General features: G+C 52.9%; 7 protein-coding genes across 7 annotated transcripts; 2 read left to right on the top strand and 5 right to left on the bottom strand.

Annotated features, from left to right (window-relative positions):
* Positions 1 to 14: 14 nt before the first annotated feature.
* A1O5_06454 (uncharacterized protein) lies at positions 15 to 2338 on the bottom strand (the record flags this gene model as incomplete). The annotated part of the gene is made up of 3 exons (XM_007747048.1): positions 15 to 1756; positions 1811 to 2024; positions 2078 to 2338. The coding sequence occupies 3 exons, from the start codon at positions 2336 to 2338 to the stop codon at positions 15 to 17; spliced, it is 2217 nt and encodes a 738-aa protein (XP_007745238.1).
* Positions 2339 to 3008: 670 nt separating this feature from the next.
* A1O5_06453 (2-oxoisovalerate dehydrogenase E1 component, beta subunit) lies at positions 3009 to 4238 on the top strand (the record flags this gene model as incomplete). Its single annotated transcript, XM_007747047.1, has 2 exons — positions 3009 to 4143; positions 4201 to 4238. The coding sequence occupies 2 exons, from the start codon at positions 3009 to 3011 to the stop codon at positions 4236 to 4238; spliced, it is 1173 nt and encodes a 390-aa protein (XP_007745237.1).
* Positions 4239 to 5117: 879 nt separating this feature from the next.
* Positions 5118 to 6653, bottom strand: A1O5_06452 (uncharacterized protein; the record flags this gene model as incomplete). Its single annotated transcript, XM_007747046.1, has 1 exon — positions 5118 to 6653. One exon carries the CDS (start codon positions 6651 to 6653, stop codon positions 5118 to 5120), a length of 1536 nt encoding a protein of 511 aa, XP_007745236.1.
* A 425-nt stretch (positions 6654 to 7078) lies between these two features.
* On the top strand, positions 7079 to 10019 carry A1O5_06451 (uncharacterized protein; the record flags this gene model as incomplete). Its single annotated transcript, XM_007747045.1, has 3 exons — positions 7079 to 8155; positions 8201 to 8387; positions 8440 to 10019. 3 exons carry the CDS (start codon positions 7079 to 7081, stop codon positions 10017 to 10019), a joined length of 2844 nt encoding a protein of 947 aa, XP_007745235.1.
* Positions 10020 to 10953: 934 nt separating this feature from the next.
* On the bottom strand, positions 10954 to 12135 carry A1O5_06450 (uncharacterized protein; the record flags this gene model as incomplete). The annotated part of the gene is made up of 1 exon (XM_007747044.1): positions 10954 to 12135. One exon carries the CDS (start codon positions 12133 to 12135, stop codon positions 10954 to 10956), a length of 1182 nt encoding a protein of 393 aa, XP_007745234.1.
* A 907-nt stretch (positions 12136 to 13042) lies between these two features.
* Positions 13043 to 14485, bottom strand: A1O5_06449 (uncharacterized protein; the record flags this gene model as incomplete). Its single annotated transcript, XM_007747043.1, has 2 exons — positions 13043 to 14361; positions 14419 to 14485. The coding sequence occupies 2 exons, from the start codon at positions 14483 to 14485 to the stop codon at positions 13043 to 13045; spliced, it is 1386 nt and encodes a 461-aa protein (XP_007745233.1).
* A 608-nt stretch (positions 14486 to 15093) lies between these two features.
* Positions 15094 to 16917, bottom strand: A1O5_06448 (uncharacterized protein; the record flags this gene model as incomplete). The annotated part of the gene is made up of 1 exon (XM_007747042.1): positions 15094 to 16917. One exon carries the CDS (start codon positions 16915 to 16917, stop codon positions 15094 to 15096), a length of 1824 nt encoding a protein of 607 aa, XP_007745232.1.
* Positions 16918 to 18527: the final 1610 nt, after the last annotated feature.

The raw sequence follows: 18527 nt of genomic DNA, 5'->3' as shown, positions 1-18527 counted from the left end.
GGCCACCAGCTCTACTAGTCGCCCAACAGTGGCTCACGTTCCCCTTTTCCGCTTCCATGGCCATGCTTCCGTCGTCGGCGCTTTTTCTTCTTCGAGTTGTCATCATGGGGTTCATGAACATGTTCATTGCTGCCGCCTCGTATTTTCACTCCAGATAGGTTTTTGCGTTCATCATACCCGTGATGTCCTTTGTTGGCCCCTGAGTTCTCTTCTTCCTCGTTCGACTCGCTGCTTGACGTCATCTCAAGCACAATCTTTCGGAAACCGTTAGTGTCGACAATGTTTTCTGTGATACTACCACTTCGGGCTGGACCCTTAGAGTGGTAGTATGGGCTTCTTGATGGAGTTCGTGAATCGGGCAAGCTACCAATGGTGCTCTGGCTCTCAAGCGTCCTCGCAAGCGGTCTGGATTGTTGTACGTCATTTGCTCCAGCATCATGATGGTTATCTTCTTCTTCGTGTGCTGATTCCGTCTGGATTGTATGGTGCAGCCTCCTCTCATTCGGTGAACCCGAAATAGAGCCATACCCCTGTTTTAAGGCCTGCACGCCACCACTGGCAACCTTACCACCCGAGCTGAGCATGCCTTCACCAATGCCACTCTGATATTCCGAAACATTTTCAGAGATCCGGCGAACCGGGGTCACGCGAGTTTCATCCTCCTTGGACGCTGTGCTGTTGCCTGGCTTGATCTTGACAGTGTTATACCGTGTCGACCTCGGCCTACTCGCCAGGTTGGACGGCCCAAGGTGCTTCAGATGCTCCTTGATCTCATCTGTGCTGGCGCCTCTTCGTCCAGCCTTGCTGTCTCCAGTCGCGCTATTTCCTGCGCTCGAGCGTCTTCTAGCAGCGACCAGGCCTTTTGATTTCTGCGGTGGATGATCCGCAGTCTTCGCTCTCTGTAAGTCTTCGGGTGAGAGTATTTCACTTTCGTCTATATTGGCCAGGTCTGGGCCGGCGCCATTGATAGTCGAGGGTTCATCCGGAAGGAAATACGTCTTTGGGATACGCCTGGTCGGTGCAGGCATGGCTCGTCGAATGGCTTTGTGCACGTCGACAAACACATCGGATTCGTCCACGATTTCTTCACCAATCAGCTCTTCAATGACGTCTTCCAGGGTTACCACACCAAGGGCGCCGTGATCTTCTCCAGGAAACTCTGATACAAGGACCATGTGGGATTTGCCTTCCTGAAAGAAGTTCACAATGTCCAGACAACTAGTGTCAGGGCGAGTCTCTGGTAAAGTTGCCAAAGCAAAGTCCCGGACAGGCTTCGCGTCTTCTGGATCATATGTGATGAGCATTTTGACTAGCAACATGCCCACAAAGTTGGAGTCGTTATCTGGGTGGTGGATGGGTATTCTCGAGTAGCCCTGTGACAGAATGTCGTCCATGGTGGATTCGTCTAGAACATCGTCGAGGGACAGAGTGAAGACGTCGTCCATTGGCGTCATGATGCTACCGACCGGCTTGTCCTTTAGGTCGAGAACTGCACTGATTATTGTCACTTCATCGGCATTGAGCCGTTGACTGGCTTCTCCAAGACTCCTGTGTAACGACACTAATGTTTTCAGCCCGGTTTTCTTGTATACTGTTCCGTGATCTTCACCGAGGAGATAGTCAAGCAGTTTAGCGGTTGGCCATGCCACAGGGGCCAAGATGTACATGAGGATCAGGACGAATGGCGCCATCCAGGAGCCGATCGGGAGGCCATAACGAACACAGACGGACTGAGGAGCAATTTCACCAAAAATGACTGCGCAGAAAATTAGCAACATGGGACGGCAGGGTCAGCTGAAGGGGGTCATACCAATTAAGACGGTCGATCCCAGGACGGCAGGCCACCCACCACCCAGCGACCGATCTAGCACGATGGGAAGAGTTTCGTTGGTGATGACATTGCTCAACAACAATGTGACCAGGACCCAATGCTTTCCTTTCCGGAGCAACTTAAGCACCCTGGCAGCATGCGCCCTCTCTTTTCCTTCACCAGAATCCTTGATGACTTGTAGGTATATTTCATCCTTTGACCCAGTATCAGTGCCTGCGTAATGTATCTTCCCTGTGTTTGACTCACCTGTCCCATCAACGCGATCGTCAACCCAGCAAAGGCCCCTCCCAACAAAACAAGCACTGCGGCCACAGTCAAGTACATCCATAGGCTCGGGTCATCGGGGTCTTTCCCTTCCTGTTCTTCGGCGACAGAGAATAGTTTCGCGGCGTAGACCGGGGCGGCTCGAACGATGGGTACCTGCCCAAGGGAGAGGAACAAGATTTTGGCGAGCCCTAAGACGATGGGCCGCACAGACAAGGAGGGGTTTGTTCTTTGTGGTTGCATAGTTTGATCAGGTCCGCTATGCTGGTTCCGACATCTTCGCAGATGAATGTAGCTTTTCAACTTCGACTGGGAGAATGCTTCGGCTCGGCTCTGCTCGATTCGCTGCCCGGCGTGATCGGTGAGGTTTCTGGGCTTTCTTTTGTATTAGCCTCTAAGGTGAATGCAGTGTCTGGTCTTTTTGAAGAGTACAGATAAAGACAGTAACGGAAAGAACAAAGGTGAGGGGGTTGAAGGTGAGTTCCTGTAGATCTGCGTTGTGTGGAATGGAGAAATGATTGGCGGAGAGGGAACTGCGTGGAGGAGGAGGATGGAGCGGCGTGGTGCGGCTGGTGAAGCCTGAACTTACTAAATGCCTATTCGACGATGTTGAAAGCTTGCGTAGCTACCGAGTAGCAAGAGGCGCATCTACTCGTTACCAAGCAAAGCAAGCTTCGTCCCCCACTGGACGCTGTACCTGGTACCGCGTCATGGTCCCAATGAATCGGGAAACTTGCGCGAGGCTCTCCACGTGCTCTGAGTCCCCCTTGCCGATGTCCGGAGACGGCTACAAACGCCGCCCAGCTGCGCTTATCGTCGGCTTCCACCATCTACCAAGAAGCCCCTTCATAATGTCTGGCTTCCCTTCTCATTTTGCTCTGACACAACTCAATACGCTTGTCGTGCCTCCAATATGTTTGCTGGTCGGAGGGTCAACGCGGTTCTCAGAGCATTGAAGCCGGCAAACCAGCTTCGACACGCCAGTCAAGTATCGTCCGAAGCTCGTTTGAACAAGCCCATCGACTTTAAAAAGACGGCCGTCCTTCACCAATCACAGAACAGCGCCCGGACTGCCTATGGGCTCTCTCAAGATGCTCCGGTCGATTGGGTGAACCTGCATGGCGCCATCAACGCGTCCCTACATCATGCTTTGAAGAGCGATGAGAATGTGCTCCTGTTCGGCGAAGACGTGGCTTTCGGTGGTGTATTTCGCTGTTCCAAGGGCTTGACAGATGAGTTCGGCACCAGTCGAGTGTTCAACACTCCGCTCTCTGAGCAAGGGATTGTGGGCTTTGCCATTGGTTGTGCGGCTGAAGGCATGAAACCCGTTGCGGAAATCCAATTTGCAGATTACGTCTTTCCAGCGTTTGATCAGTTGGTCAACGAAGCAGCCAAATTCCGATACAGAGAAGGCGCAACGGGGGGCAACTGTGGAGGGTTGGTTGTGCGAATGCCCTGCGGTAGCGTTGGCCACGGCGCCCTGTACCACTCGCAAAGTCCAGAATCGCTATTCACCCACGTCCCCGGTCTCCGGGTTATCATGCCTCGATCACCCAGCCAGGCCAAGGGACTGCTCACCGCGTCTATCCTTCACTCCCACGATCCAGTCATCTTCATGGAACCAAAAGTCCTTTACCGCGCTGCCGAGGAATTTGTTCCAAGCGACCCATATACTCTACCACTAGACAAAGCCGAGGTCCTAAAGCAAGGCAAAGATCTCACGGTCATCGCTTACGGCCAACCGTTGTACCTTTGCTCCGCTGCCATTGAAGCCTTGGAGAAGGAAATCAAGGGTCTCACCATCGAGCTCATCGACCTGAGGACCATCTATCCCTGGGACCGAGCCACTGTCATGGAAAGCGTGAACAAGACGGGTCGCGCAGTTGTTGTGCACGAGAGCATGTACAATGCAGGCGTCGGAGCCGAAGTCGCTGCAAGTATACAAGAAGGGGCGTTCCTTCGACTGGAGGCTCCCGTCGCCAGAGTAACGGGCTGGAGTACTCATCCGGGGCTGATCTTTGAGAAATTTAACATTCCAGACGTTGCGAGTAAGTCCATCGTTCGGCAGCAGGTCACGCAGAATTTCAGGGACTAATTATGCATAGGAATATACGACACTATGAAAAGAACGCTGGAATACTAATCTAGTTTTAGATTTGTATTCGATCTTGTCTCGCCTTGAAGATCATTGCGTGACGCAGCCCGATCTTCTTTATAAGCAAAAGAGGTGCCGTCGATGCCATCAATCCGGAAGGACTTCAGAACATCTGGATGGCAGAGAATTCGGCCTTGCTTCGACAAAAACCGGAGACTATGGAGCCGTTTCAGCATCAACTCTCTCCTCCTCCGTCTCTCCGTTCATCCTCGACCAGGCTCCAATGAGCCCTACAACTGGGTTCTCATGAGCGAGAAATCCCAATTCGAGTGGCGCAACGCACGCATGTAACTAGGGCAGAGACGCTCTCTTCACAGCTGGTGTCGACATTGACATTGCAGATGAGCACGAAAGGCGAAGTGTCGGCCGAAAGTGAACTACCAAAGCGAGAGGTAGAGAGTCATCATATGAACTGGTCTGTGACCCGGCCAGCTCGAGGCTTTCCGGAGTGGCAAGCAAAGAGACGTAAGGAGAAGGGGGGAGCTGAAATATGTAACCACAGCTCCGCGGTTTGTACATAGAGGAACGTCATGAGCGATGATTAGAAGGCCCTCTTGCGACAATGTCTCTCAAGTCGGGTCTTCGGAAGAATAGAAGAAAGGGAGGAATATGGCAGGGAAGAATCTAATCTATCTTTGGTATTAGAAAACGATAAGTCATTATGTCTCGTGTCCATCAATCATTTTCGCGCTGCGGCTCTTTCTTTCCATTTCATCTTGTCACAGTCTATATGACAAATGTTGCCCTAGATCATGATTATCATTATACGAGTAATCTAAATCTAAATCTAAATCTGGATTATTCTTCTGGCCGCTGCCCATCAGTCGGTCGCCCGTTCATTGTATACGTGTATAGATTGGCAGTCAGTCAGTACTCCTCATGGAAGACCATGACTTTGGGCATCTCGACGCCCGATTCGTCAAGTTCGTAATACGCTCTGAACAGACCGCCACAGTTGAAGGCGGACACCACGTGGCCCCTCTTCTTCTTCTTGGAGGAGGACACTCCCCACTCGGTTGTTCGCTTCTTGCAGTCATCCGCCGCCCATGGCTGAGGGTCTTCTTCCTCATGCTCCTCATCAATGACTTCAATTCCGATGATGCCGCCTTGGCCTTCGCCGGTCCGTCCCCAGCGATCACCGGCCGAGCGTTGCAGTTCGCCATTGGGGCCTGTGACCGTTCTGACTGCATCGGCGAGCGATACGGAGGGCGGACCTGAGAGGCGACAAAGTGCGGCGACGGTGCGCACGGCGTTGAGACGGAGGAAGGAATCCCCGTTGCCGGTACCGCTCATTGCTACGGCGCGACGACGTTTTCGAATTGGTTGGGTGGAAGATGACCAGGGATGTCGTACGGGAGGGGATGGATACGGTTGGTATGAGGCAGTTGTTGAGGGGGAATATACTGGAGGAGCTCCGGTGAGCGGTTGATAGGGATGTTCTGGTTGGGATGGATTGAGGCAAGACCCCAAGGACTCGTTTGCCTGGGACAGGATTTGGTCTAGGACGGGGAGTTTGCCGAGTCCTGAAGTTCTGCGGGAAGACGGTCTTGGTCGAACCTGGGGCACATTAACGGATTCTTCTTCCCAGGCTTCTGCCCAAAATCCGGCCCCGATGGTCGGCGTGTCACCAATCCTCCCAGCTTTCTTGTTGGTGAGTCCTCCGGTCGATGTTGCCACGGCGAGATTGCCCCAAGAATCCAGACACACGGCTCCGACGGTGCCTTGACTCGGAATCTCATCCACCTCGGAGTCGTCGTCTTCAAAGGGTGACTCGGAATATGCATCAAGCGAGGCAACGAGATTGTTGAACGAGTAGGTGTCGTCGTGGTGAAGGCCTTTCCTATGCTCCTCCCAGCGCTTTTTGGTCCAGAACCAACGGTCTGGTTTCTTCTCGAGAGCCCTCTCCCTCCAACCCCATTCCTCAAGCTCTCTCCCGCTCAGCTGGCAATGCATCGTGCTCGTGCCGCCCAAGCCACCGTCTTCGTCTGCTTCCAAGAGAACCTCCTTGGCGAGCAGAATTGGATGTCTCGTGTTCTTGATGAGACTGACAGCAGCGGCCCGTTTGATTCCGCCAGCAGGAGGCCCAGCGGGATCAACCGACGAAACCATCACACTCGCTTCCATCTCGATGGTTCCAGACTCCGTAAAGACGGATCCACGACCGCAGTTGAACAAGGGATCATCTTCCAACAAGGCAACCGCATGACATGCGGCGTCAAGCGCGGGTGTGCCCGAGTTGAGTAAATCACGGGTCACTGTAAGATATCTGATCAGGGAGGTCCGGTAACGAGCATAGAGGTCTGGGGGAAGATTTGCACGGGAGAGGGAGCCGGCACCCCCGTGGAGAATTAGAGTCGGCTTGAAGGGGCCGAGTGCTGAAGGCTGCGTGAAGGTAAAGGTCATTTTGAGAATTGCAGTTGTCCTGGTAGTTGATGGCGAGGCTGTTGGCGAGCTGATGCGCGATCACGCCATCGACCAGGCGAAAGAGGCGAAAGTGCGTGGTGCTCAGAATTTTCGGTTGGATGCTGGACAAACTCGTTTTGGATTTTTGCTCTAACCGTGCGCAAGGGTTCCTTAAAGTAGGAGCAAGATGGATTTATAATGTCGTCACCTGAGGGAATAGCACAAAGGTCGCTGTCGATGAGCTTGTTAAGCGTGGTGCGACAATGTGCCAAATCGGCGACAGTGAGCCGCAGCCGCCGCCGCAGCTGCGCCCAAGTCCGTGGCGTTGGGGAGACGACTCGGAGGTGCGAGCTCCCGACCATCTCCATTGACTGCCCTTGTCTTCTCTTCTGTTCCATATCATCTGATATTACTTAGTCTCTTCCATGGCCCCAACTGATTCGGGCAAGCAGAACGGGTCACCTCACAAATCACATTCCACGGCTTCAAGCGAATCCGAAGCCGTTGAACCTTCGGACGAGGCCAGTACCCCTGGACCCGACGAGCCTGCGTCGACTTCAGTGACATCTCCTTCGGCACCAGTCAAACACCCTCTCCATCAGATCAAAGCGCCTGGCAGTGTCCAGGCGCTTGCTGTCGACGACGATGTCATCTTTGCCGGCACCCAAGGAGGCAGCATCGTTGTTTGGTCTCTCGAGACGTACGAGCTGCTGGCTACTGTCCCTGCCCACAAAGAGAGTGTCCTGAGCCTCGCCCTCTCCGACGACAGGTCGCTCCTGTTCTCCACTGGTGCCGATGCCATTGTCAATGTCTGGTCCACCGAGTCTTTACAGAGACTGCATTCTCTCTATTCGCATTTTGAAATCGGAGATGTCTTCTGCGTGGCCCATTCAACCAAGATCCAGACTCTGTTTTGGGGCGCCCAGAATGCCAGCATTCAATGGTACAGGCTCAGCACCGACGCCACGGCCAAGTCTCCCGTGTTGAACTTTTCACCAGGTTCCCGCAAACATCGATTCTTCGATTCCTTGGGACCTGGAGGCATAGCCAATGTCATTGCCGATGAAGAAGTTGCAACCAGTGGACGTAACAGCCTGGGTGGTCGCGTCTTAACCGTCCCAAGCAGCAACTATCTGCCTTATGCCCACAAAAGCTACATTTACAGTATGCTACTGGTAAAAGGGCTCTTTACTCGTGGCAGGGATGAGGAAGTCCTCATCACCGGTGGTGGCGACGGAACCATCAAGCTCTGGTCGATTGATGATCTCTCTGAATCTGGCCCGAAACAGATCACAAAATTCAAAAATGCAGACTCTAATGTGTTGAGCCTCTCATACAGAGGCTCGTTCCTTTATGCTGGCTTGTCGGATGGCGTTGCTCACATTTACAATCTTGCATCAAACCAACTCGTGCAAAAGTTACAGGTGGGCCATGGCGATGTCAGTCAGATCCTGGTAGGTGCAGAGAGCATCTTGTGCGGTACCAGCCAAGGATGGATCAAGGTAAGTCAATCACTCAATGAGAAACTAGTCGTTGACGTCTATCAGCGGTACGACGACCATTTCGCAGAGATCGAATCGTGGCAAGCGACTGCTGGAAAGATCCTAGCGATGGGGTTGACAACAACCCCTGATCATGATATGGTCGCTACGGGAGGTAACAACAGCGTTTTGTCCTTTTGGAGCGGAAAAGCTGGTTCTCAGGTCTCCATAGCCGCTTCTGCACGCAGCAATGGTAAGCCTGCCACCCACGTGCAAACATCTTGTGTTAGGCTGACAATGGCTAGATGAACTCATCAACGCCCTTCGAGAGTTTGTGGCGTACCGTACAGTCGCTTTGAACCCAATATGTGTTCGGGACTGTCACGAAGCGGTCACCTTTCTCCGCAAAAAATGCAATGCCTTTGGTGGGACCACCCGCCTCCTGTCACCTCAGCAAGGTGTCAATCCGATATTACTCGCAAGATTTCCGGCCTCTAAACCTACCGAATCCACGCGATCGATCCTTTTCTACGGCCACTACGATGTGGTCGACGCCGAGTTTGATGCCAGCAGCTCAAATCCAACGTGGAACGGGGATCCGTTCGTTCTTCAACCACTCAACTCGTATCTCTACGGTCGCGGCGTGACCGACAACAAAGGTCCCATCTTAGCGGCCATCTTTGCTGTGGCTGATCTAGTCCAGCACGACTCATTGTCCTGCAATGTGACGTTTCTTCTTGAAGGCGACGAAGAAGCTGGCTCTCGAGGTTTTCGCCAGACGGTTCAATCTGCCCATGACGCTATTGGTCCAGTGGACTACATTCTTCTATCCAATAGTTACTGGCTCGATGATCACATTCCCTGTCTCACATTCGGCATGCGCGGAGTTGTTCATGCCAGTGTAAGTGTCACTTCGAATCGACCAGATCTGCATTCAGGGATGGACGGCAAGTCTGTCCAGCACGAGCCACTCAAGGATCTCACGGTTTTGCTTGCTGCTCTTGTCGGTCCTTCTGGAACAAAGGTCACAATTCCGGATTTCTACGACACGGTCGATGATCTGTCTGAGTCAGAAGTACAGGCCTACGCATCCATCACCTCGGCCTTCCTGCCGGGCCATCCAGAGATCAAGAATGAGAAGGCTTTCGCTCTCTCGCTCATGCAACGGTGGCGATATCCCAATCTGACAGTGCACCGCATCGAAGTGCCCGAAGCAAAGACTGCCGTCACCATTTCTGGCTCTGCGAAGGCGACACTGTCAATCCGAATAGTCCCGTCCCAGACAGCCGAGCAGATTGCGCAGTCCCTGACAGAATATCTGCGTGCCGAATTTGCCAAACTACAGAGCTCGAATACTCTGACCGTCACCATCACGTCGAAGGCAGATCCCTGGCTTGCCGATGTGAAAAGCGAGATCTACACTGCCCTAAAGGACGCCATCATCGACGTCTGGAATCCAGATATCGCAGCCCATCAGCAACGAGCGTTCAAGATTTCCGCTGGCGGCAACAATACGCCTGAAACAGAGAGGGTCGCAGCAACACTATCCAAATCCACTACCCCCAAGTCTGCCGCGGCCTCATCATCATCAACGGCGGCGGCAGCAGCAGTAGAAGTCCCGACCCGCACATCCCACCGCCGCGCCTCCTCCCTCGCCACGACCGGCTTCTTCCCACCGTCCACCCTTCCAAGAGAGCCCCTGTTCATCCGCGAAGGCGGTAGTATCCCCGCGATTTCGTTTTTGGAAAGCGAGTTTGATGCCCCCGCCGCCATGTTCCCCATGGGCCAGGCGAGCGACAATGCGCACTTGGATAACGAGAGGATGAGGGTGGAGAATCTGTACAAGGGACGAGAGGTGCTGAAGAGGGTGTTTGCGAGGTTGTGAAATCTGTGAATCCGTGAAGAAGGATGTTGAAGGCTAGGGAATCTTACTAGGAGAAGACGATTTGGGGGAGTATTTAGGGTTCTAGCTTGCTGTGTAGCTAGCCAGCCAGCCAGCAATCCTGATATGACTGTGCAATTTTGAAGTACTTGGTAGATGGATGGACCCGTTAAAGACTCGTTACAAGGGATATATACCACAGTACTCGGTAGATCCAGATCCAGATCGAGATCCTTCCGGTTCGGACTCGAATTCCTATTCCAATCTCGATTCCCCGAACACGATCCATTCCAGGATTCGTCCAGTTGATAGCCCAAAATTCGGTTCTCCGGACAAAAAACCCGATCATATCCTAATTGACTGGATGGATGATGATAATCCAGACAGACCCCTTCCTTGACCAAACTCTTGAAGACGCCCGTCGCTATGCAATGCACCGCAATATCCAACCGTGCCTGTGCCGCGCCCGTGCCTGTGCTGTGCCGACGCAATAGGACATCTCGCTTACTTGCTTTCCCACTCAGAATATGTCCAAAAACAAAAACAAAATATATGCACTGGGCGGCCGTGTGTAGTGTCGTGTCGTCTCATGTTCTGTTATTTGCCATGTCGTCGTGAAATTTTGTTTTAGAGGGCCGGATTTGACGGGGGGGCTGTGCCGTCAACTTGGTTCCACACTGCATTTCCCAGAAAACCGCTAGATTTGTGTCTGTGGTGACACAAGGCATGGTTGCGCGTGTGGTGGTGGTGGAGGTGGTGGTGATGGGTCAAAGCCGAATTGTCTCCGCCGCAAGCCGAAGGTGGTTCTGAGACCAAAGTCCAGGCTAATATGCCATCTGGCCATCAAAAGCCAAGACAGATCCCTTCGGAAGAGTTCAGTTGTGTTCATTCCTGTCAGTCTCTTCAACCTCGGTCCCCTTCTCATGTCGAGCCTCTCTTATTTCTTCTGGAAGACGTTACCGCCACTCAGATTGATCCCACCGAATGTCCATTGCCCAGCAGCCCAGATCCACGCGCCTAGCTTGGGCTTTTGGCCATCTTTGACTTCATTCACGAGGTCAATCACGCCCTGGAAACTCGACTGGTTCACGTTAACGCTCTCTTTTGTATTTCTTGGAGGCACTGGGACACGGCCCACGGGGTTCGTGACGCCGTTCATTGCGTCGACGGCAGCGATGGCGGGGCCTTGGTCGAAGAAATCGACCAGGACGAATGTAGACGGCTTGCCGTACGCCGAGTTACATTGGGACAAGGCGTATCCGAGGTTTCCAAGGCTGTTGCCGGGCGAGTTGGTGACGGTGATGTTGTCCACATTGGGGGTTTCAATGTTGAACAGCCCCTCCTGATAGAGGAAATGATTGGTGAACGCCATGCGATTGGAGGCAATGGCGGCTTGGGTGTTTCCCTGAACAGAGGTTGGTCGATCGGGTAGGCAGCTGAAGTTGTTAGGGGACGTGTTGTCATAAGGGTTTTCGAATATGAATGTGAACTCGTCCATCAGGTAGGCATACTGGCTCGGAATGGACGCAGGGTCGGAGATGGAGGCCACGAAGACCATCAGTCGTTTATTCGCGGTGATTAGGTCTTGTAAAGTTGGCCAGCTCCCCGATGAGGGAGGCGTGCTTGTGGAAGGAGGGACGTATGCGTAGTTCGTGATCTCGGCCGTGGTGAAATATGCCCCCAGGTCCTCTGGGGTGGCATTGTCCGAGTTGACAAGTAAGATGGTGACAACCTCGTTCGGGTTATTATCCAGCCAGGTCTTGATCTCTTCCAGCCAGTCCGACAGGATCCCCGCATCCAACAGATCGCAGGAAGAGTGGCACAAGTGGTATTCTCCGTTGGACTTGTGGACTTGGGCCGTAAGCAGACGGACACCAGCTGAGAGTTGGACTGTCGAGTTGTAATACTGGTTTCCCGAGGCCGAGAAGCCTGTGGTGGCGTCCCGGACGAAGGGCGAGTCGTGGGCACCTAGGTGGACGATGCTATTATAGGCTTTCGAGCACAGCGAGGGGGAGTTGTTGCAGGCGGTCGATTGGCGTCTTGCAACCGATACGTCGACTGATGCTGCAGCGCTCAGGCTGAGGAGGGAGACAAAGGACAGCAAAGACCGTAACTGCATCTTTGCAACGGTGGGAGAGGTCACGGACAGTGGTTGCTAACAGCGTTTCTCGTCTTGGATGAGATATCTCGATCAACCTGTGTAACAGCAATAGCAGTCAAGTCGTCCAGGAAGAAGCACGCCAATGAGTGGACAGGAAGCAAAGGACAAACAAAAGACAGTGCAAGGAGAAGGTGAGGACAGGTGCGGAAGGCCTGCTTCTAACCTTGATGCAAGACCGCAGGCATGGTTGTCACAGCGAGTGAGGCTTGGACATTTTCACAAGCCTTGTGCATGAAACCGAGAAGCCACCAGCCGCGCGGCCAGATAGATTTGGTGGTGGCAGAGCCGGAGAGGCTAACTGATCGACGAGTCTCAGACTGAGCTGGATGAATCAAGCATGAAACGAGGATTGACGTGCCCAATGGAGATGGATAGACGGACTGTGGACCAGACGGACAGGACGGACAAGGCGGAGTACAGAGAACGTTGGTTTCGGGCTGGTATTCAGGCCCCGAGCACAGCCTCAACCAGCCCACCAGCCAACCCCAGCCGCTCGCTTATTGAGGCCCCTATATTTATAATTTGGGTCGTTTAGGGAAAAGGTCCATCTGGGGTACATACTCGTAATCATTTGTACTCGGTACATACATACGTCTTTCGATAAGATGCTGACAGAACGCAACCATCGATCTTTGGAAGCTGGAAAGGAACCACTAGTATACGACGTCTCACCAGGAAGCCCATCCAGGCAAAAATGCAAGTGCAGCTTTTACATTCAAGACCGAGAAACTTCTGGGGTGCTGATGTCCGCAAGAATATACTGAGAAAGAGCAAGACAAGACCAAGATCTGCCACTCATCTTGTCACATTTGTCATGAAGCCTCTGTCCTTCCACACTCTCAGCACATGGTCCAAGGCAATGTCCTCAGCCTCGCCTCGTCATCTTCTTCTCCTGCTTCTTCCGCATCTTCTCGTTCTCCCTTTCCAAAAACTTCCGCTGCTCCTCCGCGCTCATCCCCTTCATCTTCCGTTCCCTCTCCTCCTTCTTCATCTTGTCCAGTTGTTTCAATCTCTCCTCTTCTGCCTCCTTGTCCGACATTTTCTTCAGCTTGGTCTTTTCTTGCTCACGGATCGCCGTGATCTTCCTGAGCACCTCGGGGCGAAGGTGGGACTGCGAGACGATGAAATCGGGCAAGCGAAGGAAAACAGCAAACAGAGGCAGCGTAGGGAGGTAGTTGCCGTCGGAAGGGAGACGAAGCGAGATGTGCAGGCGCTTTTTCGGGGCCGTTTCGTTCAGGTTGGCGGGCTTGTCCTGAGGTTGATCCGTCACGATAAGGTACTGGAAATAGTCGGGACCAGCTTCCTGGATCGCGTCGACGAGTTCTTTTGTGAGCATCCAATCACTTATTTCTGCCGACTCGCTCATGCACGTAGCCCAGTCCGGGAGTTTGGCGTGGTCCTTGGTGAATGTGAGAGAGAGATCGTACCGTTCCTCGCGGAGTTTGCGCATCGCCAATTTGTTGACCGCGGCAAACACAAACGGGTCGTAGGTTGAGTTCCCCACCGATTTTGTCTTGCCAGCTTCCTCGGATCCGGGGACGGATGGGGGCACGAACTCCTTCTCTTTACCGTCAAACGTGTAGATGATGGCTTCCATTCTCTCGGGCTTTGGTTTGATCGACTCAATGAACATGCCCGTGAGTTCCTCCGCCAGCATCATCATGGGATTCATTCGTCTCTTCATGTAGATCTTGGCATCCATGAAGGCGACGTTTTGTCGTCCGGTCGCATACGACTCATACTCCCAGGCAGTTTTCTCCTTCAACAGATCATCCGACACATGATCTCCTTTGTTCTTCACAATTTCTTGGAACAAGCTCACATCCCCCGGGGACACTCCTCCTTCCACGGTCGATTCAGCCTTCGGGACCGCACTGTATCCAACGACCGCAAACTCTCGCTCCAAAAGAGGGGCATGGACGGCTATCCATTTCTTCGCCTTGCGTCTGTTCGTCCTCGTTCCCCAGAAATGCACCAAGAGTGCCAAAAGGATGAAAGGGATAAGGACACCCTCCATCATGAAGTCGGACAGCTGGGTCCGTTCCCACACGCGATACCATTTCGTATAGACGACTGGACGACCCTCGACGGTGGCTCCTGTTGCGGCGGCAGCTTGCGCAACCGCAGGAGAGACGGGGATGGAGGCCGGTGAAGGGGCAGGGGCGGCTGCAAAGTCGGCGAAATCTAGACAACCGACATGAGTGAGTTTCAGGCCAGTGTTGAGGAGCGTTGTTTATTCACCTGCGTCTTCGGCGACGACGGGCGCCTGCGAAGGCTTTGGGCCGAGCAGAGCTTTGAAGTAGTCCATGATGGACAAGTGAAGTGACAGTCTGGATCAAATAAATGACCCTGACAGTTCTCTGTGCGCAGGTGAGGGCTGCGCTGCGTTGCTTTGACCGAAGGACGGAGAGAGAAAAGAGGTAGTGGAGTCCCAAGACGACTGAGCAGGGACTAAGTTGCTCCAGCTCTCCACAATTTCAAAAATGCACTCCGCGTGGCTTGAGGTGGCATCCACTACGAGGCACCTCGTACCGATCTCGCCGAGTATACGAAGCTCTAATACATACTTCGTAGAAAGCCATCTACCGTCGATGTCTCCAAATCCATGAACAATAGATCACCCTCTGCCCCTCCGAATACTAAATGTGCAAGGGGAGAAGGAAACGGCCGATTCCCCAGACATGCAGATAACGATGAGATTGTATATGTAAATATATGGCACAACGGTTCATAGAAATAGTAACAACCCCAGCTCCTCTGTATCCACGAGAGGATCCCCAGCCTCGCAGGCTTCTCAACCTCTATATACATTAACATCGTAGCCTCATCACGCCATTAGTTAGTGGTACACAGGAAAGAAAGCAAACTTTTGTCTGAAAGCATCGCTGAAAGAAAGTCGAAATGATAACACAAGCATCATCGCGCATACGCTGGCGGAGGGTTTGCATCTTCCTCACGAGCCACCGGTCCGAAGCTGCCTTTAAGCCTTTCCTCTTCGTACCGCTGCGCCAATTCATTCGCCATTTTCATCATCCAGGCACGCTCTGCAATGCTGCCTGCGTTGGACTGGTCGGCGACAAATTGAAGAAAATTCGAGAGGGCTGGCCGCGACGGGCCTGGCGTGGAGTGGAGCTCGGCTTTCTCCCTGGCGACAGCCTTAGGCTCGGTCGCCTGTTGAAGGACAGGCGGCTCTTTCTGATCTAGTGCATACATCGAAGCTCGAGGCGTCTCGTCATCGTCGAAAGATGCGGGAAGTGTTCTTCGCGTTCGAATCCGAATTGTGGCGTCGGGATCTTTGGCTCGCGGAGTTTGGTGAATGTCCGACGACGGTAGTTCCTCAACCTGAATAGTCGAATCAGGTGCAGGCGTGCCTTCACTGACACTACGCATTCCCCCCTGAAGGACCGGTCCAAACGTTGCTGTTCGTTTGATGGCAACCGGGCTTCTGGGCGGGGTGACAGGATTGAGACCTTGAGTTGGATCAGAAGACATGGTGGCGGCAGGTGCTGAGAAGACTGAGGGTGCAGTCGATGTGCTTTCCGACACACTGGTAGAATCAGCTGTTGAACCCTCTTCGACGACCATTTCAGGTTCTCCAGTTTCTGGGTGAGGCCGCAGGTCAACCACACGCTTCTTCCTCTTGCGTGCTCTGTGGCCTTGCCCGTGTCTTCCACCGCCCATGCTCAGACCATGACTCGAAGATGCGAAGCTCGACAAGGGAGGGCGAGACCAGCCGCTATCAAACGTGTATGCCGTCGACGCACTGAGACTTCCAGCATACGAGTGGCTTCGAGACAGGGTCGGGGTCGTCGTCCTGGTCAAAAGCCCCGTCATCTCCCCTCGTTCCAATGGACCAGTCCAGGCTCGAAAAACGGCATCTCCAATGGATGGAGTGAACAATGACAATGTGCGATGTGAGTCGGTCAAGGTAGCTAATCGTAACAGGTTCTTTCGTGAAAACAATGACTGAGTTTCGACCGACGAATCCAAAGATAAAGATGCGACTTCTGCGGGGGTCAATACAGCCCCGGTAGAGTCGACTGGGTCCTGTGGTGGACTCGCCAATGGATCAACCACGACTTCGTCCTTTGATATCTGTGTGGCCCCAAGCTGACGCTCTTCGCGCGCCTTATCCTCTGGCACTAACAACTGCAAGGAAAGTCGGTGGATGATGGCAGGTAACTCGTCCATCAAAAGACCTCGCAGCTGAGTTTCGATCTCTTTTTGCAGGAAGTTTGCAACGAAAGGTATGGAGTCGAAGGTCGACGATACGCGTAATGACTCCAGAGGGTCATTTCGAAAGACGAGCGTCAATCCTTTTTGTCGTGAGAAGACAAGAATGATGAATCCGGACAGGCGGAACTCGGACAAGGTGATTTGTAGTGGTATAGTCAGGCCAGTGTCGGCAGCCAGAGGTCGTGGTGTGGCAAATGCTGAGCGAGTGCGCAGGTATGTGTTCAATGGGTTTGCTTGTACTTTTGTCTTCAGAGTGAGATATGCATTCCCATTATACATCATCTTAAACGTGCCGCGAAACCTATCCTCGGCCAGATCCCCAATCTCCAAGATCTCCAGTTCGGGGGGAACATCTCCCAGGTTGAGTTCGTTGACGATGATGTCGTCGACAATGATCGCAGGCTTGGGGTCGGCTCGATTGAGGGCATTGGTGAGGAGTTCTTGTGCGCGCGGCAGGAACCCGGCGTCGGTAGACAATGGAGACCAGTTGAAGTTGAAGGCCATAGTTGACAAGCACTGTTGAAGTGTGTGTATGCCTTATGGGAAGGGGCGACCACGTCTAGCTAGCATGGTTTATCTTCCCTACCTCGATGTTGTGAATGGGATGCCTGGATTGCTCACTCGGACAGAGCACATGCGCGCGCCCGAAGGTGGAGGGCCAACTGAGGTGACCGAGTGATGCGTTTGGCGGCCTTGCAGACTCTGCGCACGCCTCACCGGTCGCTCGGTTGAAGCAAAACAGATAGATTTAGGTGGATAGCAATGAAAAGGTCTACAACGCGACGAGGGAGTCGTGAGGGAAAGTCGTGGTTATTGTTGCATGTCCAGCATCCAGGACCAAGTACCGAGATTAGGACCAAGAAATTCTTTTGCCAATTTGCATTTGCTTCCGTATCTCCGTCACCTGACATTTTCGGAAGAAGCAGGCGAGCAAGGCAGCTCGGCTGACTTGCCCCCTCTACACATGCCGGATGACGTCAGCAGTCACTCCACATGGCTGACGTCCACAGCCTCGCAGCCTTGTCGATATTGCTGACTTCGTGGAAGAACAATATATCAACCTCGTATGCTACGTAAATGCTCTTTGGTAGGCTTTTTGTGGTCCACGCCGTACAGCAGGAGAATGGTGGCAGAGGTAAGGCATGGACAAAAAGCCAAATTCCACGTGAGGAGTCCATCGAAGGAGTTCTGCCACACCCAGACCCGCCCTTTTACAATTCTTCACACACAACCAAGGAAGATAACAGAAGTCACATGGGAATGTGAATCTTAAGACATAGAATTTGGAACCACACAATTTCTTCCAACAATCACAAAGACCCCTACTAGGAAAGAGACTACAAGAGTCAACACACAAGAGAACAGAAAGAGACTTATCGAAGTCAACAAGCGATGGAATGGTTCAAGTAGGCGATCCTCCCTCAATCGATCCTCCCGACCGATCTGAGATTCAACCCCAGACATGTCTGGTCCAACTAGCATCGGGCTAGCAGGCAACATGTCTCGGTTCGAGTCCCGCTTCGAATACGGATATATCAGGTTCAAACCAGCACCAGCTGGAAGGCAATATGTCCTCGACCCCACGGAAAAACCTACCGCAAGGCAAGGTTTCACTTACCACCACCCCCAGTTCGAAGGGGCTAGTGGCAAAGTTTTTGTGTTTTTGCAGGATGGATTTTGAAAATATGACTTCGTGTGTGTGGTTGTTGTACCCTAGTCGAGGTTGTGTTTGGCGGCCTCCTAGAACCCAGAAGGCTTGTGCCAGACCTTCCGCCAAGTGGTGGCACCTCAGGTTCATGATTACTGCAAGGCTTCCATTGACTGCTGTTGTACTCACCACTGTATGTGACTTCCTCAGCTGTGGTCGGATATGGCAAGGCCAGCGTCCCCGGTCAACTGATGTTTTGCCCAACCAATCAGTGTGCTCTTTCGACCCCGCTGCTCTCTCACGTATACACCCTCTTAGGGTAGGTCACATTGTCAGTAACATGTCCATCTCCAGACGAACTCTACTTTTGGATAACTATGTGATGACTGGGCTTTTTCCCAGCGTATTCGCGCACGGCGGTTGCACAAACAGTGTGCTACAGAGAGGTGTCGAACCATTCTTGATT

Source organism: Cladophialophora psammophila (assembly GCF_000585535.1).
Source record: "Cladophialophora psammophila CBS 110553 chromosome Unknown aczJe-supercont1.9, whole genome shotgun sequence".
NCBI lineage: Eukaryota > Fungi > Ascomycota > Eurotiomycetes > Chaetothyriales > Herpotrichiellaceae > Cladophialophora > Cladophialophora psammophila.
This window is presented reverse-complemented; position numbering and strand designations above follow the sequence as displayed.